This window comes from Brassica rapa, chromosome A02 (genome assembly GCF_000309985.2).
Source record: "Brassica rapa cultivar Chiifu-401-42 chromosome A02, CAAS_Brap_v3.01, whole genome shotgun sequence".
NCBI classification, from domain to species: domain Eukaryota; kingdom Viridiplantae; phylum Streptophyta; class Magnoliopsida; order Brassicales; family Brassicaceae; genus Brassica; species Brassica rapa.
The window spans coordinates 11493504-11514695 of NC_024796.2; the positions used below are offsets into that span (position 1 = coordinate 11493504).

General features: G+C 32.6%; 3 protein-coding genes across 4 annotated transcripts; all 3 read left to right on the top strand.

Annotated features, from left to right (window-relative positions):
* The first annotated feature begins 82 nt into the window (after positions 1-82).
* Positions 83-2201, top strand: LOC103852672 (protein MAK16 homolog). Its single transcript, XM_009129567.3, has 9 exons — positions 83-544; positions 626-735; positions 817-935; positions 1004-1101; positions 1182-1269; positions 1356-1490; positions 1567-1684; positions 1775-1902; positions 1981-2201. The coding sequence occupies exons 1-9, from the start codon at positions 483-485 to the stop codon at positions 2029-2031; spliced, it is 909 nt and encodes a 302-aa protein (XP_009127815.1). The 5' UTR covers positions 83-482; the 3' UTR covers positions 2032-2201.
* A 1528-nt stretch (positions 2202-3729) lies between these two features.
* Positions 3730-9899, top strand: LOC103852673 (ubiquitin-conjugating enzyme E2 variant 1B). Its single transcript, XM_009129568.2, has 5 exons — positions 3730-3982; positions 4111-4250; positions 4565-4690; positions 4798-4924; positions 5205-9899. Exons 1-5 carry the CDS (start codon positions 3955-3957, stop codon positions 5261-5263), a joined length of 480 nt encoding a protein of 159 aa, XP_009127816.1. The 5' UTR covers positions 3730-3954; the 3' UTR covers positions 5264-9899.
* A 4369-nt stretch (positions 9900-14268) lies between these two features.
* LOC103852674 (probable peroxygenase 4) lies at positions 14269-19729 on the top strand. Of its 2 annotated transcripts, XR_004455334.1 has the most exons (8): positions 14269-14367; positions 14446-14578; positions 14682-14783; positions 14969-15054; positions 15170-15264; positions 15646-15771; positions 15840-18959; positions 19029-19729. XR_004455334.1 is itself a non-coding variant. In XM_009129569.3 (7 exons), exons 1-7 carry the CDS (start codon positions 14284-14286, stop codon positions 16007-16009), a joined length of 774 nt encoding a protein of 257 aa, XP_009127817.2. In that variant the 5' UTR covers positions 14269-14283; the 3' UTR covers positions 16010-16218. The 2 variants fall into 2 exon arrangements, 1 of the variants encoding a protein (XP_009127817.2); XM_009129569.3 differs by lacking the exon at positions 19029-19729 and having other exon boundaries at positions 15862-16218.
* Positions 19730-21192: the final 1463 nt, after the last annotated feature.

Genomic DNA, 21192 nt, shown 5'->3' on the forward strand with positions numbered 1-21192 from the left:
TGATTATTGTCTCAGTACTAGCATTTTGAGTGATCTACATTTCAGTAGAAAGATTTGGACATGCCATGTTTATAATGTACATCTCCTTCCTCTTTTGCCAGGCTTATTGGTATTTGGTACTCAATTAGTCCTTGTTCATTCATAGTCATAGGCCATATCAACATGTATTCTTAAAACGTTTTGGATTCTCTGAAAAGCTAAAACCTCCAAAAAAGTGAAAATAAATTGTGATTGTGAGAATAAACACAAACATTGGTTTAATTTAACCCTATATAGTTAGTTCATCGTTAGTTTTGTTGGTTCAATTGAATATTACTATTACATAAAATTTTAAAGTTGAGTATACCCCTCCAACTTTTAAATATTTACAAAACCTACGAGATTTTACTACACACTCGCCAACAAAAGCAAACCTAGTTTCGCATAAACCCCTCTGTTCCGATCATCTCCACCACCCTGCGCCGCCGGATTTCGAATTCAAGATGCAGCATGACGAGGTTATATGGCAAGTCATCAGGCACAAGCACTGCAGTTACATGGCCAAGTAAGCTCCTCCTTGCTTCGTCTCTCTTCTTCCTCTCCCGACATCTTTTTTTACTGATTTGAGTTTTGTCCTGCTCTGTAGAATCGAAACAGGAATCTTCTGTAGAAACCCTTACAACGTAACAGGAATCTGCAACCGAAGCTCTTGTCCTCTCGCTAACAGCCGCTATGCCACAATTAGAGAACACGAAAGTACTACTACTTAATTGTCTGAAACTCAAAGTTTGACATTTTTGTCTTTTAACTCTGTTTTGATTATTCTCTCTGTTTTAGGTGTTTTTTATTTGTATATGAAGACAATAGAGAGAGCCCATATGCCAAAGAACTTGTGGGAGAGGGTGAAGTTGCCAAGAAACTACGAGAAGGCTCTTGGAACCATTGACAAGCACTTGGTTAGTGAGCTTACCTTGTCCATTGATTGATCCGACAAGAGCATGGGGTTAATTCTGTTTATCTTCAGTTGTATTGGCCAAAGTTGTTACAGCACAAGATCAAACAAAGACTGACAAAAATGACTCAGATGCGTATTCGGATGAGGAAACTTGCTCTCAAAACAAGGTTGGTCCCCTTGGTTGTCTTTGTTGCAGCTTCCTAGTGGTTTGTTGTTGTTTGATGGGTTTTGATTTGTGTGTTGACAGGGAGAAGATAATGACTACACCTAGGAGGGATAAGAAGAGAGAATCAAGAAGAGAGGAGAAGGCTATCAAAGCAGCGGTGTTGGATAAGGTCACCACCATCTATCTATCTATTTTATGGTGTTTTGATGTTTCCTTCTCTTTTGTTCATAACACATAAGCGTGTCTTGTGAACAGGCCATTGAGACCGAGTTGCTGGAGCGTTTGAAGAAAGGTATTTATGGTGACATATACAATTACCCAGAGCTTGAGTGGAACAAGGTTCTTGATGAAGAAAAGCAAGTGGCTGAGGGTGTTGAGGAACAAGAAGAGGTACCTGATAATGTGTTTTTCTTTCTTGGCTTTGTAGACCTTTGTTTTACAGATATTCTCTGTTGAATTGGATTAGGAGGAACCAGAGATTGAATATGTTGAAGGCTATGAAGAACTTGAAGAAGAGGAGGACATGGAAGATTTCTCTGGTTTTCCCTCTAATGGGTCTGGCTTCGACGATGATGATGAACTTGGTAAGATCCTTTTTGAAAACCATTGATCTCTTGGGAGGGTTTTTAGTCAGATCAGGTCTTTCTCATTGTGGATAACTTACTTTCTTACAGATTCAGGTGATGAGGAGGAAGACGATGACGTGGAGGAGCAAGTTGTGATTCATAAGAAAGGAAACAGAGATTCAAGAAAGGCTGATGATGTTGGAAAATCAAAGAAGAAGAAGAGAGTAGTTGTTGAGGTGAGATTCACACTACCTAATTCTTTCAAGTGTTTTTATATATCATCTTATTATATGTCTGTCTATTTCTCTCTCAAGGTCGAGCAAGAGGATGGAGACGTGAGACAAACACTGAAAACCGCACACTGAGCTTAGAGGCCACACTTGAAGCTTGCTTGTAGAAGAAACCCTTTTTGTTTTTGTTCTGTTACAAAAGTCGAAAGCTCTCTTCTCGACAGTATGCAGCTTTCTTAATTTGTGTTGTAGAAGTTAATTTTGTTCTGACGTTTGAAGATTTATTATATACTTCATTTAGATGATTCATTTTCTAACATATAACCGAAATACATATCATATCACATAAGGTGGATTCACACAGTTATGGCCTTTAGCTCTTTTGATTTTCGGAGGTTTCAACTTGAAACTTACTTCACGAAACTTTAAACAGCTGCTTTAGTAAGTGTGTGTTGTTCTTGCAACTTGAGAGGGAAATGTGAAAGGGCCTACCAACAAGCACTAGAAGAGAAAGGTGCTCGAACCATAGATGTCATGATCATCTTTGACACATGATCAGGTGCTATTACATCAACTTTAATTAGAAGAAACTTAATATGTCTGAAGTGTGGATCACAATACAAGAGACAAAAGGGCTCCAGACGTGACGTTGGATTCAAAGAGTGTTGGTGGTCATCACATCGGAGTTTTGATGGATCATCATCACGTTGGTAGTAACAAAAAGAATAAAAATAACGATAGTGATGATGGAGAGATGCAGTGGAGGATAGGTTTGCTTTAAAATTGAAGATAAATACTACTCTTTCTGTTCTTAAAATTAGGATGTTTTACAAAATTTTGATGTTTTAGTATATAAAATGTTTTTTATTTTTTTAAGTAAATTTTACTTTATTAAAAATTATGTATTCAATCATATTTTAATAGTCTATTTTGTAATTGGTTGAATACTATTCATTTATAGTTTTAATTATATTTTCTAGACAAAAAGTAGTTTTCTTAATATGTGTGTTTCTACCTAAACATATTATATTTATGAACCGAGGGAATACTTTCTCCATTCAACAAAAATATATATTTTAATATTTTCACATGTAGTAAGAAAACACACTAAATTATCATAACAAATGTATCGTTTTTTTTTAATTTCAATAAATTTTAACTAATAGTAGTTTAATAAAGTCAATTAATTTTTTTTATAGATTACACTAAAAATACATCTTTCTGAAATAATTTTTTCTTCTAAAAAATCTATTATTAAGGAACGAGTATATATTTGGTTCTATTGTTTTTTTCTTTTGGTTCGATGATTTTCCTTAATAAATCAAATTATTTGACCATGAGGCGTCTACTGTAGAAGAGTAAATACCTTTTATAAAAAATAAGCAAACAGTAATATGCTTATTTTTCTCGTCCATTTCTTTTCGGAGAAAACATTGCTAGTTTTGTATATTAAACGTTGAATAATTACAAATACAATCATCCAACCTTTTCCATTTCTAATAAATGGTGTAACGTAAGAGTATTTATTTGTTTTAACAGTAGATTTTTTATTGGTTCTTTATTGTTCGATAATGCTATGGTTCTATTTTTTTTCCAACAAAAAACTATTCTAAGCCAAACCGGTAGTAGGTTCTATTAATTATTTTGGCTTTTGGTTAGTGTCGTATTTGGTGATAGTGAAAAAAGCATAAAATCGGTTATGATTTTTTTTGTGGGGTTAGGTTATGATAATTCCATATCTGCTGTTGATTTGCTATAATAATTCATAAATTGAATAATTTAGTGGAGTAATTGAATAATGAAGCATGTTATCACACGCGTCGAGAGTAAAATGATATTTGAGGGGATGTAATAAAAATACTCCTAAAAATAGAGTTGCAGAATAACGAGCGTGAGATCACCCACACTTGACCATCTCCCTTTCTTCTTCCATTATTTCTCCATATTATGAACACTAGGTAGGACTCTCTCTCTTCTCTCCTCTTTCTTCCCATACTCTTCGCCGTCGGAAGCCTTCAGATAACGGACATAATAAATCTCCGTCTACAATCTTAGGCGATGGGTTCGGAGGAAGAGAAGGTCGTTGGTAAGTTCCAATCCTTTTTCCATGACGTGTTTTTTTTTCAATTCGATTTTGGAGAAATCTAGGGTTTTGTGTGTTTTATGATCTGTAAATGGTTGGTAGATTCTATAACCTTTGTTTTTCGGTTGCAGTTCCAAGAAACTTTAGATTGTTAGAAGAGCTTGAAAGAGGTGAGAAAGGTATCGGAGACGGTACCGTCAGCTATGGAATGGATGATGCTGACGATATTCTCATGCAATCTTGGACTGGCACCATCATTGGTCCTCATAGTGTACGTTGGTTTCTTCCTACATCGTACCCTTGTTAATATAATATATGTGTGTTAAATGGAGAAAAAATGCAAACAGTTTTTGAATTACTACAGCAACATGATCTGTTTCAATGTTCCCTTGTCTAAATATAAGTTTCTGCTATATGGTATGAATCCAATAGTATGTTAGGGTTTAACTGCAAATGACTCCTTAGCTGCGTTTAACTATATGGAGCTTATACCAGTTTTAGTAAATGAGACAGAGAGACCAAATGGAAATATATATTTCCACTTTTGGCATCTGGTTGATGTTTTTGTTTGATGTGAATTATCAGACTGCCTATGAAGGAAAAATCTTTCAGCTGAAGCTTTGTTGTGGAAAAGACTACCCACAAAGCCCACCTACTGTCAGGTTCCAGACCCGGATTAACATGTCTTGCGTTAACCCTGATAATGGAGTGGTAAGCTTCAACAACTAACAACATAAGTGTGATAAGGAGAGTTTGTTTTGCATAATTCAGCAACATACATAGGTTTTTTAACAAGCTGTGTCAAATAAAACCATCAGGTCGAACCAAGTCACTTCCCTATGCTTTCCAACTGGAGAAGAGAATACACAATAGAAGATTTGCTTATGCAGCTTAAAAAAGAGATGATGTCACCCCATAACCGCAAGTTGTCTCAACCCTTGGAAGGTAAAATTTCTTTTAATTGGCATCAGGAATTGTATTTGGTTTTGAAATCTTTGGGTTGACAAGGTAACTTCTTACATACCCGGTTTAGATTCTAAGAGCATCATTATCCAGGATTTCTTAAGAAAGGATTCTTAGGGAAATATAAAAGTACTTTAAGAAACGGTTTCTTAACTTTTTAGTTAAAAATTAAGAAATAGTTTCTTATATTTCCCTAAGAACCCCGCCTTAAGAAACCCTGGATAATGATGCTCTAACAGAATACTAAATGTCTCACAATCAGGTAGTGAGGAAAGGAGAACAGACCCAAAGGGGCTTGTGGTGAAATGTTGTGTCATGTGAAGCAAAAAGCAAACATGAGGAATTTGTAAGAGAATTATAGAGACAAAAACAGTGTATATAAAAACATCATATTTTAATGCTTTGACATTGTCTGCCTCGGACTCCTTTCTTTTACAGGCCTTAGGGCATCTAGTTACTCTATTTTAGAGTGAAATATAGAAAAAAATTATAGTGTGTCATTGGAGACGATCTTAATCCTACCCATTTGATTATCTATTATGTAATCCTAGTTATGATAATATATCAATTCCTAATAAACTCTAGGTCTTCTCCTCGCTCACCTTTTCTTTACTTTTGTGTGTGTGTGGCCCAATCTGAGGGAAAAAAGGGCATCAAAATAAGTGACTTTTGCATAGATAGCTGAAAAAGTTAAAGTTGGGAGGGTGGGAAAGCATATTACTTTTATACAGTATTTGGGTAGAATCATGGCAGGTGTTTCTAGTCATGCAAGTGTAGATGCATTCTATCTACTCTTGACTTCTTGCAGTAACCATACATTTTACAAGACAACAAAAGTACCAAGTGACTGCAGCTGTCAGTTAAACCGATATCTAATAAATAGTTCTGAAATAACTTTTTTACTAATTTTTTTTGAGTCAATTTGGTAGAAACCCAAAGAAGAACACGATATTAGCAATATACCATATACAGTAAAACTTAGTGTGTCAGGTATATACTGTATATATATAGTTACGTAAAAGCCCTTCTTTGATCTGTGATCGATATTCTCTACCCAAGCAAGATCAAGCACCCAAGCGTCTCGCGATCGGAGAACGTGCGAAGAAGACGACGATCGGCTGATCGGAGGACCGGAACAAGTTGAGGAACAACCACGAGGCGAGGATGCATAGGAGGAAGACGAGGGAGAATGAATGTGTCAGAGGGAGAACCCGACGATCGCCGTCGCGACGGCGAAGTAATTGACCTTGAAGTAGCTTGCGGATGCGGACGACGCGTCGAAGATCGACTCCGATTTGGATAACGCGGAGCAGTCCGCAAGCTCTGCCCAGTGACGGTGCTGGGAGAAGCCGTTCGTGACGGTTTCAAAGTTCGGGTTGATGAATGGGAAAAAAGGCAAGGATTGCGATTGGGGTTGGGATTCAACGGATGAATTGGGGTTCGAGATTGGGATTCAACGGGGGTTGCGATTTGGGGTTCGAGATTGGGAGGGTGAGAGAGAGAAAGGATAATGTGGAGAAGGGTAAAATAGTATTATCAAAATGTTAACAGTTTGGAATAGTGTAAAAGGTAGATAGCTAATTAGTCGTAAGTTTATGTGTAGAGGATGCAAATTCTCATTTTTTTTTTGTAAAGGCATCTCTAAAAGCAATTCCAAATCTGAAGATTTTTCATACTTCAAAAGCGATTTTAAATTTTTGAAGTTCAAATTTTACTGTTCAAAATTTCATATTTGAAATTTCAAAAATTTTAAGTCCTTTCCATTATTTATCTTTCAAATAATTTTGTTAACTTTATAATTATCATTTTAGTCTTTTGTAATTTTTTTTATCTTAATGCAAAACTTAAATATATTAATAACAATAAAACGAAGTATTATACAAAACAATGTTCCAATACACATTTAATCAAAATATAAAATGAAAATAAATTATATGAAAACATACCTATTACATCAATTAACAAAAAAACAATATTTCTGTTGTAAAAAGAATACAAAAATACAATATTTCTACAATTTTATCTTGTAATTTACAAACAAAAATAAAAATTCAGTTTTCACCCGGAAGAGGAGGATGTGCTTCCTGTGTCTTCTTTCCCTCAAATCTAATTATTGATTTTTAATTCTTGCTTGTAACCTAGATCTCACCATTTCTCCGGTGATGCCACGGTAGTGTGGTCACTGTTCTGATGCTCTCCCTCCCTCCAATTAGAAAATAATTAAATAATACATAAATTTTTTAAAAAAATTATAAAAATCTAAAACTAAATTTGAAGTTTTTTATTTTGGAGAGAAACATCTTCAAATTTTAAATTAAATCTTGCCAACTTAAAAAATGAAATTGCTTTTAGACCATCTCCAACAAGACACCAAAACACCAAATTTAGTGTAATTTTATGATTTTTTTCTCCAACAAGACACTAAATTTGATACCATCCCACCAAATTTGGTGTAATGTGATTCATCACACCAAATCTTGAAAATACTTACTTTATTATGTTATATATAATAATATAGTTCAATTATTATTAAATTATAATTAAACATAAATATATTGTATTATCTGTATTTTTAATTTAGTTTCAGATATTTAAAAAACTAAAAATATTTTTTTTTTTATTTTTTTTTTCAAAATAAATAACTAAATTACTATTATCATTTATCACTTACAAATAAAATAAATAAATAATCATCTAAATGTGATAAAATAATTATTTATCAATTACAAATAATAAAGTTGAAAAAGTTAAAATTGAAAATATCCAATAATATATAGTATTACTTTTGGTATAAAATTTGGTATTATTGTTAGAGATGGCAAAATAATTATGACACTAAAATATCAAATTTAGTGTGATTTTAAAACTAAATTTGGTGTTATTGTTGGAAATGTCGTAATAGAAATATATTTTTAATGGTCCAAAACTGTTTTTTTTTATCGCAAGACCAATAAAAAAGATTTGGTCGATCTTAGTTCTATTATTACCCGTTAGATTGTTTATCCTGATTTGTGTGATGTGATTTTTTTTTCTTTTTTGTAGAATAATAATAGTATAATAACGAAAATGGATTGTAATATAAAAAGGGAATCTTTTTGGTAATTTGTAGAAGCAACGATCTATACCTAATGTGAATGTGTGGAAAAAGGCTGTAGCGTTGTCATCACCAGACACCAGCCTTTGGCTTTGGACAAGACAATAGATCGAAGCATAAAGAATCCGTTGCACTCGGCTTTACGCATGACATTTTGATTAATGCACTCATCCAATGCGTGTGAACTGTTAACACCGTTTTTAAAGTCTATTAAAATATATTCTACTAAAATCAAATCTCAAAGTGAAGGGGAAGAAGACGAATAAAGTATAATATTTTTTAAAAAGTCTCAAACTGTATATACCCTTACAAACTCTCTTCATTTTCATGACATACTAATTGTTTCGTAAATCCAATCAGTGGAAAAACCATTCACAACCTATCCACTTCTAGCAGTTGTTATTGACAGAAAGTACTTAAAATTTCTCTAAACTATAACCACATTATAAAAACAAAATCACTTATATATTATTTTAGAATCACTGCAACGGAAGGGAACTCTATAAAAAAAAAAAAAAAAAAAAACGCTCTCTCTCTAAAATTGAAAACGCTCTCCCATCTCTCTACCGCCTAGGGTTTCTCCAGCCGCTCTCTCCCTCTCGGCGGTCGCCGCCGCGTCTTAGGCGACCGTCGTGCCTTGCTTCGTGTTTTTCTCTTTTGTCTGCGTCTCTGTGTCCTCGTCGTCGTCTCCTCCTCTGTTTCTTTCTGCGGCTTCCAAACGCAGCGGTGGTCCGACTTCCGATTCAGATCCAGAGATTCCTTGCGTCGCGGTCAGTCCTTGGAGGTGGCAACACTAGAGGACGGTGTTTTTGCTCCTCCACAGTTCTGTCTCTTCGAGGCTTGGTGAGCTCTGTCCGGAATGGGTTTTATTACGCTGTTGCTGTGCGTTTGGCTTGAGTGTTGTAGCGTGGTGTTTGTTGAGAAGCTGGCCGTCGTTGTTCTCCTCCGGCTAGTGGCGTGGTGGTGGGGTTCTTTGGTATGGTTCAGTTAGGGTTTCAGTCTCCGCGGATCTGAGATCTGTTTCTCTGCTTCTTCGGGTGATCTCCGGGAGGCGCGTGTGGGCTCTCTCCGACTCGGTCTCTCCGTCGTTGGTGTGGTCTGGTGGCGACGTGCGTAGGTCACGGCGGTGCTTTGTAGTGGCATGGCGCGTGTATTAGGCGAGTTCCTTGTTCTTCTTGTTCTTCTCCAGAGCAGTTTCCGGTGTATCCGGTTTGGTCTTTGCTGTGGCCTGAGTGCTCCACGTCTTCATCACTCTCTCAATAAGGTATGCGGCTCTTGGGTCAACCTCGTTCTGTTGGTGTGGAGCTTGTTCTCTAGCCGTGCAGTAGTTGGTCTAGCGAGCGGTTCGTTCTCCTGCGGTTGTGCATCCGGAGAGGTAACCATCTTTCGGTCCGCTTCTATATATGAGATTTTGGTTCAATGGGTGTAAACGGTCACGGCGGGTGGAACTGGAGGCGGCAATCTCCGGGTCTCTTCGACGAACGACGGCATCGTCGCTTGGTGGTTATCTTTCGTGCCGTCGGAAATATAGTTGTCTGGTGTTTCGGGTTTGTTCGTGCTCGGTTTCTTTGTCCGGGTTTGGTTTAGGCACAGTAGTCGGAAGCTGTAGGAACCGTTGTTTCAAGGTTTGAGGGCGCCTTTCTCTCCGGTAGCTCGCGGTGCCCGATTCCCGTTCTCGACTAACCATGGTTCTCTGGACCGAGCTTGACTCGTTACTAATCTGGCTTTTCGGCTTTGCTCTGCTATTCTGCGGGTTTGATTCTTTCGGTCTAGATTTGTTGTTTAGTTTTCTTTTTGCATTCCGCTACAAGCTTTCTGTGTAATCTCTGTCACAAATTTAAAACTTGGTATAATAATTTAACATTTTACCCAAAAAAAAAAACAAAAAATCACTGCAACATTTGAACTATGCCATATGATATCATTAGAATGATTTTTGAAATTCTTATAAAATTAGGTTCATCTATCTAAACACATATTATATTTTTATTAAACTAATCATAAAATTAATTATTAATGTTTAAAAATATTCTTTCTTCTTTAATAAATAAATAAAAGCTATGGGATTATCAAATGTGATTAATATATATATATATATATATATATGACAATTAATAATTTTGGATAATAAAATATTTGATAACAACTTATGTATTTTATATCAAATTTTAATTTATATTATTAAAATAAATTAAATAATCTCATTAATCATATAATAAATTTTAGTTTTCTCGTATATGTAATATTTAAACTTTAAAAGCAACAATAAATTAATACAAATATTTAATAGATATTAATATTATATATTATCATTTAAATTAAATTTATATAGTATATATATATATATTTAATTTTCAAATTTACATTGAACAAGTATTGTAAAAATAGTTCTATATACAATATTCATTCTTGCGAATCTTAACCTAATTATTTTTAAAATTAATCCATAATCTTGTCCAGATCAATAGTTAGTAGTATATGTGTAAGCATAAACTATTTCTTTCATGCAAAACATAACTTCTAAACGTGAATTTTAAAGATGGCTAATCAGCAGAATTTACTATATTTATAATCTTAAGAATTGTATTTTATAATTCATAACGACTATAAGTCTATATCACATGACTGTTAATCTGTTATCAATCTACCGATCGGCCAACATAATAAGAATTCAAATGATAAAATGTTAGTCATCCATACTAGTCAAAAACTCAATAATTAAAGTTTGTAGGCTTTCTTTATAAAAGAGAGATAGAACAGCAACGAAAACGATGATATCACCATAAGAAGAGATACATGTGTGATATATTACTCTTAATAATTTGTTTACAAAAAGCACTTTATAAATCTAATCATTTAATTATATCTACCCACCATAGTTGCTTTTTTTGAAACACTTTTTTCTTAAACACACCCACCATAGTTGCATTATCATCAATTTGGTATCCTTTGCGGGTAGGTAATGTAAAGCACGATTCTTTATAAATGTATATATAAATATATATAATCTGCGCTCATCCGATCCCATTCTATTGGTATTAAATATAAACTTTTTTTGAACAGAAAAATAGTAATATATAAACCTATAAATGCTAAATTCGTCTGTTTTTATTGATTGTCATTTAGACAAATATTTTCGTTTTAAAAACTTATTTTAACACTATTTTGAATAAAACTATTTTATTTGTCTCGAATTACAATACAATAAACGACTCGTTAGTGATGAGTATAAGTTCATCAATAAAATATGTTTATGACATATAACTCATTACTCATGTGATCGATTTATTCTAAACTTGTTTTTTTTGTAACTGATTCTAAACTTGTTTTGGTTTAAGCTCCCTCTCTCTCAAAACTTTTCCTCTTCCTTCTCTCTAAAATTTCCTTTTTTCCGTAAGCCGTTTCGGCTCCGGCGACTGCCGTCCTTCTAGCAGTCGTCGGAACCCTTCCCTTTGTTTCCTTTCTCTCTGTTTTTCTTGTTCTCTCTGTGGTCTTTTTTCTGGTTGCGGCAGAGGTGAAGCGTCGAGGTCTCTTCCCGGTTCAGATCTGAAGTATCTTGAGTAGATCTGCGCTGGCCCCGGTGAGATGGAGTTACTAGAGGACGGCATGTGCCCCTCTCTGTGGTTTCGGCTCAGATCTGTTTCAGTGCTTTTGCTCGGAAGATTTTCTCCGCAGATCTGGACGTGTTCTCGGTTAGCGGCGCGTGGTCAGTCGGTGAGGCCCTCTAGGTCTCGGATCTGGGTTTTATAACTCAGTTATTTGTCCAAGCTTTGTATCTTCCATGGTCTGAGGTGGTTGCGCGTGAAGCTCTTCCTTGGTGGTGAGTTTCCTCTCCTGCTAGGAGCCAGCTCCAGTGGCGGCGCGTGGAGATGTGTTAACTCAGCCCCGTGTTCGAGGTGTCTTGCAGGTTTGCTCTCCTCAAAGCTTGGATTTTCCGGTGGTGTGGCGTTCACCGTTGCTATCCTTCTCTCCTTTGTGCGGTTGCTCAACGTTTCTTAGCTTCGGTCGAAGCAATGGAGTATTGGTTGGTTGGAGACAGGTCTTCAGTTGGGCGCTCAGGCTGCTCTCTCACTCGGTAAAACTGCTCTGGAGGTGGGGGTCCTGTCCGGTCTGCTTGCTCTATATGAGCTCTCGGTTCAACGGGTGTAACAGTCCCAGTTAAGAGGTTTGGAGGCGGTAATCTCTAAGTCTCGACCGAACGACGACATCGTCGGATGGTTTCTCTGCCTCGTGCCGACAGGGTATGTTGATCTCGTGCTGGTTTGTATGTTTGTGCTTGTGATTCTTGGGGTGGTGAGTGTTCTGTAGGCGCTCCGGAAGCTATAGGAAGTTGTAGCATCAGGGTTTGAAGGCACCCATCTCTCTTCTTCTCGTGGCAACCTGTTTGTCGTGCGGTTCTTACCATTTCCCTTAGTTCGAGCTTGCTTCGTTGGCTTCCATCTCTATTAACCTTGTTTCTAGTCTTTTACTTTGCTTAGTTTGTTGAGTATAGCACTGGTGTTTAGATTACTTTTTAATGTCTCCGCTACTTGTATTCTCATGTAATCTCTGTTAAAAAAACAGAAAATTTGGTATAATCAATTTAATATTTTACCAAAAAAAAAAACTTGTTTTTGAGTAAAATATTGTTTTAATGTGTTTTAAAAACGTTAATTTGAAACTGAGTATGATAATGTGCGACAATAGTTCATTAGTTTGTTACAAAAGACGACGACAGACGGCTATGCGAGACGGACAAAAACGGCAACTTTTGTTATCCATAGATGCACATGAAAGGTTATCAACACGATTGATTAAAAAGAAGTTTTACCAGGAAAAAAAAAAAGAAGAAGTTAAGGCTGATGCCGTGTGTCAAACTATTTTTGAAATATTTACAAAAGCAAATAGTGAGTAGTTAATTAAAACATAAAGTATTTTCCGAGTTGAATAATTGAGAATTTTGCTCTAATAAAGATAAAAAACATTATATATAAAAATTATTTTATGTATTATATGTTTTTACATATTATAAAATAATAAATATATATTAAATAATTAAAATTCAGTAAATATTATATATATAAATAATTGGTGCGAACATATAAATTAATTTTATTAATCCAAACAATATTTTTTATTTGAGAGGATATATAATTAAATTTAAATGATATTAACATACATAGTATATTTTTAATATTAATGTCTATTAAATGATGATTTCTACTCATATGGTTTTTTGATCATTTGTAACAAAATTTCATTGTGATATTAATATTTTTAGTAGTTTATAAATTTTTGAAATTAAGTTGTCAATGTTTTTCCAAAGTAAATTTCAAAATTAAAATATTTATGTATTTATGCTATATAGCTTAATTTAAAGCAATATATATATATACATATATATGAGACTTTTAAATTATATCTTTTAATCTTAATAATTAATTAAATTAAACTTTTTAGTAATATGATTTTATAATCATTTGTATTTTGTCATAACAAAAGTTTTAATCATGTCATAACAAAAGTTTTAATCATAGATCATAAAATTTAAATGTGAGATTTTTAACAGTTTTAATAATTTACAATCGTTTTTAAAAATTTAAAATATAACATATACGGAAAAAAAAATTTATTATGTGGTTAATGTGGTTGTTTAATGTATTTTAATAGTTTAAAATTAAACAAATATGATAGAAGATAAACTAATTTTTATCAAATTTTTATTATTCAAAATCATTAATTACCATATATATTTTAGGCATAGTAGACAATTCCATAACTTTTATTTAGAAAAAAAAACATTAATAATGAATTTATGGTTAATTTAATAAAATTTTACTACTTCCTCCGTTCCTAAAATGTCCATGTTTTAAATTTTCACACTTTTTAGTAAAACATATTAAAACTTAGCTATAAATGCATATGTTTTTGTAATTTTATATTTTTAAACCAATAATATTTTAAGAAATGCAATTAATATTCTTGAACGTCATAATTTCTTATTATTAATTGACAAAGAATATATTGAAAATATAAAATATATTTTTTTTGAAACAAATTTTTTTTCTAAAATATGGATATTTTAGGAACGGAAGGAGTATATAATTTGGTGGACCAATTTATTTTTTAGTGATTTTAAGAAATCATTATAGTGATGACACGTCACTACAAAAATAAGTAGTAATGTTTCTCGGTTAATATAGATATATAGATAATTGAGAATTTTATTTAGGAAAACTGAAGTCAAACAAAAAGGAATGGGCTATACATGGATGGTATCAGCGAAAGCTACGTGGTGCATGAATGGGGCAATAACAAATGCCCTACGCTTCCCAATCCCTTACACGTTTTGGTATGCAATTTATAATAAATTACACATCGAATTGAATCTTTGATTGCATTATTATCAATATATTTTTTAATTCTAAAGATTAAAAAACTAAGGATAAAAGAAGCGTGTGTTTCGCCATTCTCTCTTCACCTTTTTCTGTTACCTCATTCTCTCTCTCTCGACCATTTCCTTTTTGCCGTCTCTCTGATCATGGCTTCCTCTGCATCCTCTGGTACTCTTTCTTACATTCACATTCTGAACTTAAAGTTTGTGATTCTGCATCTGCACCCGTAACAAAATCGGTCGCTTAAAAGGTTTTTGTTTTGTTTTCTTAGGAGCGAAATTTGTGCCAGAAGAAGATAACTTCTTACAGAGACATGTAGCCTTCTTTGATAGGAACAAAGATGGCATCGTTTATCCCTCAGAGACATTTCAAGGTACGTTCTTCTTGTAATAAAACTCGACCAAATGTCTTAACTAATCTCGTAAAAGCTAAAAATAGATTTGTCTTAGAGATCTTTTTGTTTTCTGTATATATGTGTGGCTCTTATGACTCTCATCTGTGATTAAAGTACGTTTTTGATGTTTTTACTGTTGAAACATGACAAACAAAACAATACAGGGTTTAGAGCAATTGGATGTGGATATCTCTTGTCGGCATTCGCTTCTCTGTTCATCAATATGGGTCTAAGCAGCAAAACTCGTCCGGTATATTTAAAAATTAACTATTACTAATACAGTTAAAAATTAAAGATTGACACAGCTAATTGCAATACATTATTACAAAAGTTTTTTTAAAAATGATGTGTATTTTGATTTGCAGGGAAAAGGTTTCTCGATATCATTTCCGATAGAGGTAAAGAATATCCATCTAGCCAAACATGGCAGTGATTCAGGCGTTTACGACAAGAATGGAAGGTATCTCCTTCTCTTTTTAATTTTCCAATTTAAATTACTAATATCCAATAGTTTTAATATCTTCTATGGTTTATAATAGTTGTTTTTTTTTTTGACTAAAGAAAAAATGTGAAAATATTGTTTTCCTTCAAATATTTAATTAAACCTATAAATTCAATTGATTCTGAAAATTTTCCAACTAAATTAGTTGTGCAGTATCTAATAAATATGAAAATTATATAGAACTGGGAAAATAATTTATATTTTGAAACAAAAATACTCTTAATTATGTATATTACAAAAGAAAGGGAGATAAAGTGTATTTTTTTTTTAAAAGTGTATTGTGTTTATTAAGTTTGTTTATTAATTTTGTTTGTTTTTGTTATAATCAAACTTTTGGAGATTTGTGGAATCGAAGTTCGAGGAGATATTTGCTAAGCATTCAAAGACACATCCCGATGCATTGACAAACAAGGAACTCAAACAACTTCTCAACTCAAACAAAGAGGCTAATGATCGTAAAGGAGCGTGAGTATTCGAACCGGGTTGGTTCATTTCGGTTTAATTGTATGGACTTGATTCTAAATAGATACTAGTATGCGAATTAAAAATTTACAGGATTGCTGCATTTACGGAGTGGAAGATCTTGTATTATCTATGCAAAGACAAGAACGGGTTGTTGCACAAAGATACAGTGAGAGCTGTCTATGATGGTTCTCTTTTCGAGAAACTCGAGAAACAAAAAGCTTCCAAGAAACATGCTTAAACCACCATTTTAAAAATAAACTCTTCTATGCTTGTGATTTGTGAATCTGTTTGTTTATAACGCATTTTATTAGTGAACAATGCGTAAAGATTGCAATGTTTGATTTTCAAAAATTTATAGTTCTTGTCCCTTTTTTGTGTGTATTTTACTTAAGTGTGTACGTTCTTATCTCTTTCAATAAATGATTATATACGTCAAATTGAAAATTATACAATTAGTAATCTCCTATATATCAATAGAGAATCATTAAAAAAATTGTAATATTAAATTTGTATTAATTAAAAAATAACTCTAATTATCTCTTAATTAAAATGTCAATTTAGCTTACGTAACATCATAATAATCAATTGAAAAATTAATAAGTCTAAAATCCAATTGGTAGAAAAACTTGTATTAACCCAAATATAAATATATATGATAAATTTAATACTCGATGATTTCATTAATTTAATATCCTTTTTTGTGACATATAGTTATAATCGCCCAGAAAACATATGTTTTGCTCCAAAGTATGCTTATATAATATTGTTTTTTTATGATTCACAGTAAAGTTTTTCATTTTTGATTTAATAAAGTGTAATTTTTTTTATTGTAATCAATTGTTGTCGTTCTCATGACGAACGCATTCTCACATATGATTCTTCCAACTGTTTTTTTTATAATGAGTTATTTTTATGATGAGTAAAGTTCTTCAATAAAGGTTTTTCAGCATTATGCATACCAAGTTGTCTCAAATAATTTCAAAGTAATGTTTTGTTCGAAACTCAACACATACCAACGAATGTTATAGGTTCTTTAAGGGTCAAACTTATCTTCATGATATCAGAGACGGTATGATGTGTTATAAGTTCTAGATTTCAGAAACGATTTTTAGCGGTCAAATTTTTCTTCAATAAAATCATAGAACGACTTAGCAGTGAATGTGTTTATTCAATAGTAACTTTTCTAATTTTTTTATTAAACCGAGTAGTAAACAATAAATATTGTATAATATCGAAGGAGTGGATCATTGATTGTTATATATCCGAGTATAGAACAATGAAATATATTTCAAAGTAAAATCAGTGGGCTCTATAATTAATGTACGGTTTATACACCGTTGATTTTGGTTATGTGGCATTTAAATTTAAACTAGGTGTTTGTCCGAAATTTTGCGGGTAGATATATTATATAAAGAAATATATATTATATTTACACTTTTATAATTTTTGAATAATAATTAGAAATTTAAAATTTTAATTTTAATTTCAAGTATTTGGATAATCAAAAATTTCAGTATATATTTTTAGAAGATATGTGAGATTTAAAATAGTTCAAAAACATAAACCTTAGTCATAAAAAATCTTTCTCTTACAGAAAAAAATATTATAATTAATTCAAATAGAATTACTTTATATTTTAGTTTAACACATGAAAAACCAAAAATACTCTAACTCTCAAGAGAAAGAAAAAAAGAGTGTGTGTTTTTTTTTTTAACTCCAATATGACCAATACAATGATTGGAGGCTTTTATCATGAAAGATCTTTCATAAACGGTTTTGTGTGGGCTTTAAAAACATAAAAGTTATAATAATTCCTTACCTACAAATATAATTATTTTCCATAATAATATATAACCATTAAATTTATTTCTCTAAAAAGTCCTAAAGTATTTTATTTAATTATATATAACTAACTGATAAAAATAAATAAATTGATAAAACATATATATTCTTTCTCTAATTTTACAATTAGTTACCATAAATCATTATTTGTAATATCATTTGTGTTATTTTGTAATTTGTATTAATTAGTTCTAGAGTTACCTTTTATTTTTAGATATGATTAAAATAATAACTAATAAATGTTAACAACCAATTAAATTATAACTATTTTTAAAACTTAACCTGTTACAGACACCCTGTTACAGACACATAATCAAAAGTCAATTAAGTAACTTCTCAATTAATATATAGTAAGATTTATCTCTTTAAAACTAAGAATAAATTTGGTTAAGGTAAACATAAAAACATGTATTAGGAAAATGGTAGTTTAAGAAATTTTTCTCATTGACAAAAAAAAAGTAATTTTGTCATAATTTGTTCCAAATCACACTTTCTCACTCATTTTTTTAATTTAGTGCTTGACATAAAACTCAAATTAGTTAAGCAAAAAAATTCTTCCTTAAATTACTCACACTATTTTATCAAACACTAACTCATTCAACAAAAAATTGATTATTATTTTATAAAATATTTATTTTACATAAATGAAATCAAATCCAAAATGCATACACCATATTACAAATTTACTACAAAAATAAATGTATAAATATTTTAAAAGACATGTAGTGAGAAAATAATTGACGAAAATTGGCCAATTGAAATCTAAGTATCGTTGATAAATTATTTTATCATAAAGTTTACTATTTTGTTCTATTGTTTTCAAATTTTGGAACTAATACTTTAGAATACAGAAAGCCGGAAAAAAAAAGAATACACAAACAATCTTATTATATAATTAAAACATGTTTTCTCTATCTTGGTGAGGACACGTCAGTACCACATCATAAAGTCGAAGCCTCACGAGTTAACACGTGTCCATCTAGTTATATCAAGCAACCATAGAAATCTCATGAAACCCAGGCCGATAGCAAGTGACCTAACCCTCTCAACCCACGTGTCTTCGGAATTTGTTTTCATCCCGTTCTTTGTTGTCCGCCAAAGCTGCAGTCAACATGAGGAATCAAATCGAAGGATATCAATTGCGTTGTTTGATTGTCACCACAATCAACATACATGATTTCTTCCCCCTCCTGCAATGGGAGATCAAAAACGTTACAGAACTCAACCAGATTCAATCAGTGTCGTTAAAGTTCTTCTTAGCTCCATCCCTTCCCCCACTCCTTCCACGATTCTTCATTCAATGTTCCCACCTTGCTTTCAGACGGTGAATCTACATATATAAATAGGTGAGTCTTGCTTCTGAAAATCTCATCGTTTTATTCATCACAATCATATGAACTCTATTTTTTTTGCAGAACACAATGACAAACTCTTCTCGCTATGAGCTCTCGCCTAGGAGTTGAAGCTGAAGACTTCCTGGAGGAAAGACAATCGTCAGAAACGAGTGCAGCACAGTAAGAGGAGGAAAGCGGCGACGGAGGGAAAGAAGGAGGATGAAGGAGGTGAAGGATAAAGAGAAAGCCATTGATGATGGTGAAGAGGATAGAGAGAAGAGAACATTAATGGAGAGTGGGACAAAGCTAACACCAGTGAGAAGGATATCTATGGAAACACCGAGGACACTGAGCTCAAGAATTGGGACTCCGAGTTCGTCAAAGTTGAGTATCATTGAATTTGAGTAAATATTGAGTCTTTTGATGGTTTTTGATCGCATACGATTTTGAGTAATGATTGATTTTGAGTAAACATTGAGTCCTTTGATGGTATCAAATTTTTGGGTTTTTGATCAAATACGATTTAGGGTACGATTGGTTTTGAGTTAAAATGGAGTAGTTTTGATGATTTGTTTTGTAGGCTGCTAACTATTTGAGCATCACTGGACTTCTTAACCCGACGTGTAAGACTGTAGCGGATATGATGATAGGCAAGACTCCAGAAGAGATGCGCACGCACTTCAACATTAATAACAACATGGGCCTTTGAGTGGCTTCCCTGGTGGTTTTGGCAAGTTCTGTTGGTTTTTTATCATCAAGTTTGGGTCTTTGTGCTTTTTTTTATCTATAGTTTTGGTCACTATCATCTTTTGATGCAACTCTGTACATAACTTCATACCAAAAAACTCTCTACATACAAGTAGACCATGTTGTTGATCCAAACGCATGTTCCTTAAGTGTGGATGTTGGATGTTGGATGTTGATGATAAAAAGAGATTACTTGGTAGCTTAGCTATCTCTGTTCCCGAAATATAGCCTTCTTGGTGTATATGCCTCTTGAATATGAAATAAAAGTTTATTGTTATTATTACAATTATAGTATTCCAAAATTTGGCTTGGTGGCCATAGACAAAAACTATTATATTCTTCTCAAAAACTATTATATTCGCTTATACTTTAATTAAGATCATCAACGTACAAATGTAAAAGTGATGCACCCATGTAAAAAATTATATTATACCAGAGGTATGCTAATTGTGGTGTCTAATCTAGCATGTGTGCTGTTACATTATTGTATACAGAAAACTTTTGTTCAAAGGGACAGTCCGTGATAGGGTTTAAAAAAACCTTTATTCCTCAAAAACAATTAGAGCTGACAAACCATGTCTTATCCTTAACCATAATTAATATACTTTCAGATATGGCACTGATTAAATTCTATAAATATCCCTTTTTAATTACACATTCAGAATATATATGATGGTCTATATATATATGTATACAGTAGCAAACAAAACATCATAAAATCAACAAGACTTAAAAAACATTCTATATATATGATTCTTACTCGTTACACTTGTAAACAGATCCACTCATTGATGCGTAAGAAGAGAAAAGGAGGAATGTTATATATGATATTGATTCGAACTTATTCATGTGAGAGTAGGCAAACTTTGACAAGACAAAAAGTAAAACAGAGGGAAGTTGATCTTGTCACTTTATAACTTTTGAATCGAGTTTTTGATGAAAACAAGACGATCCTGATTAATTGATTATGATTTGTAAGCAGAGATTGTCTTTAATCAAGCAATAGCTAGAATACCAAAGTCCTTTCAACTCTGTACTAGTTAATGGGTAGTTATATTGGATGTCTCTAATTTCAATCTTGAAATATGTCTACCAAGTTTTCAAGAAATGTTTTCCTTTTGAAATTAACGAATGAGTCAACCGTATTAGGTTAGTCTAATTTGCTGTCAAAAAAAAAAGGTTAGTCTATTAAAAATTATCGACTCCACGATAAGATACTATTATTATTATTCAAGAAATAGACCAATGACTTATATATCAAGTCAAGATTATATCAAGTCAAGGACGAAATTACTCACCAAAATCCCTTAATCTCTGCATCAGTTTAATCCCTCCTAAATTTAATACTGTTCCGTACTGAAAATAATGATTACGAATCCACCCAAGGAAGACAAAGAAAAAATGTTTAGTTAAGCACTTACGTTTAAATTAACCATCGTGTGTGAACTTTAGATACATCTTAGTCTCGGTAAATTGAGAAATGTTCATATTATTTAGA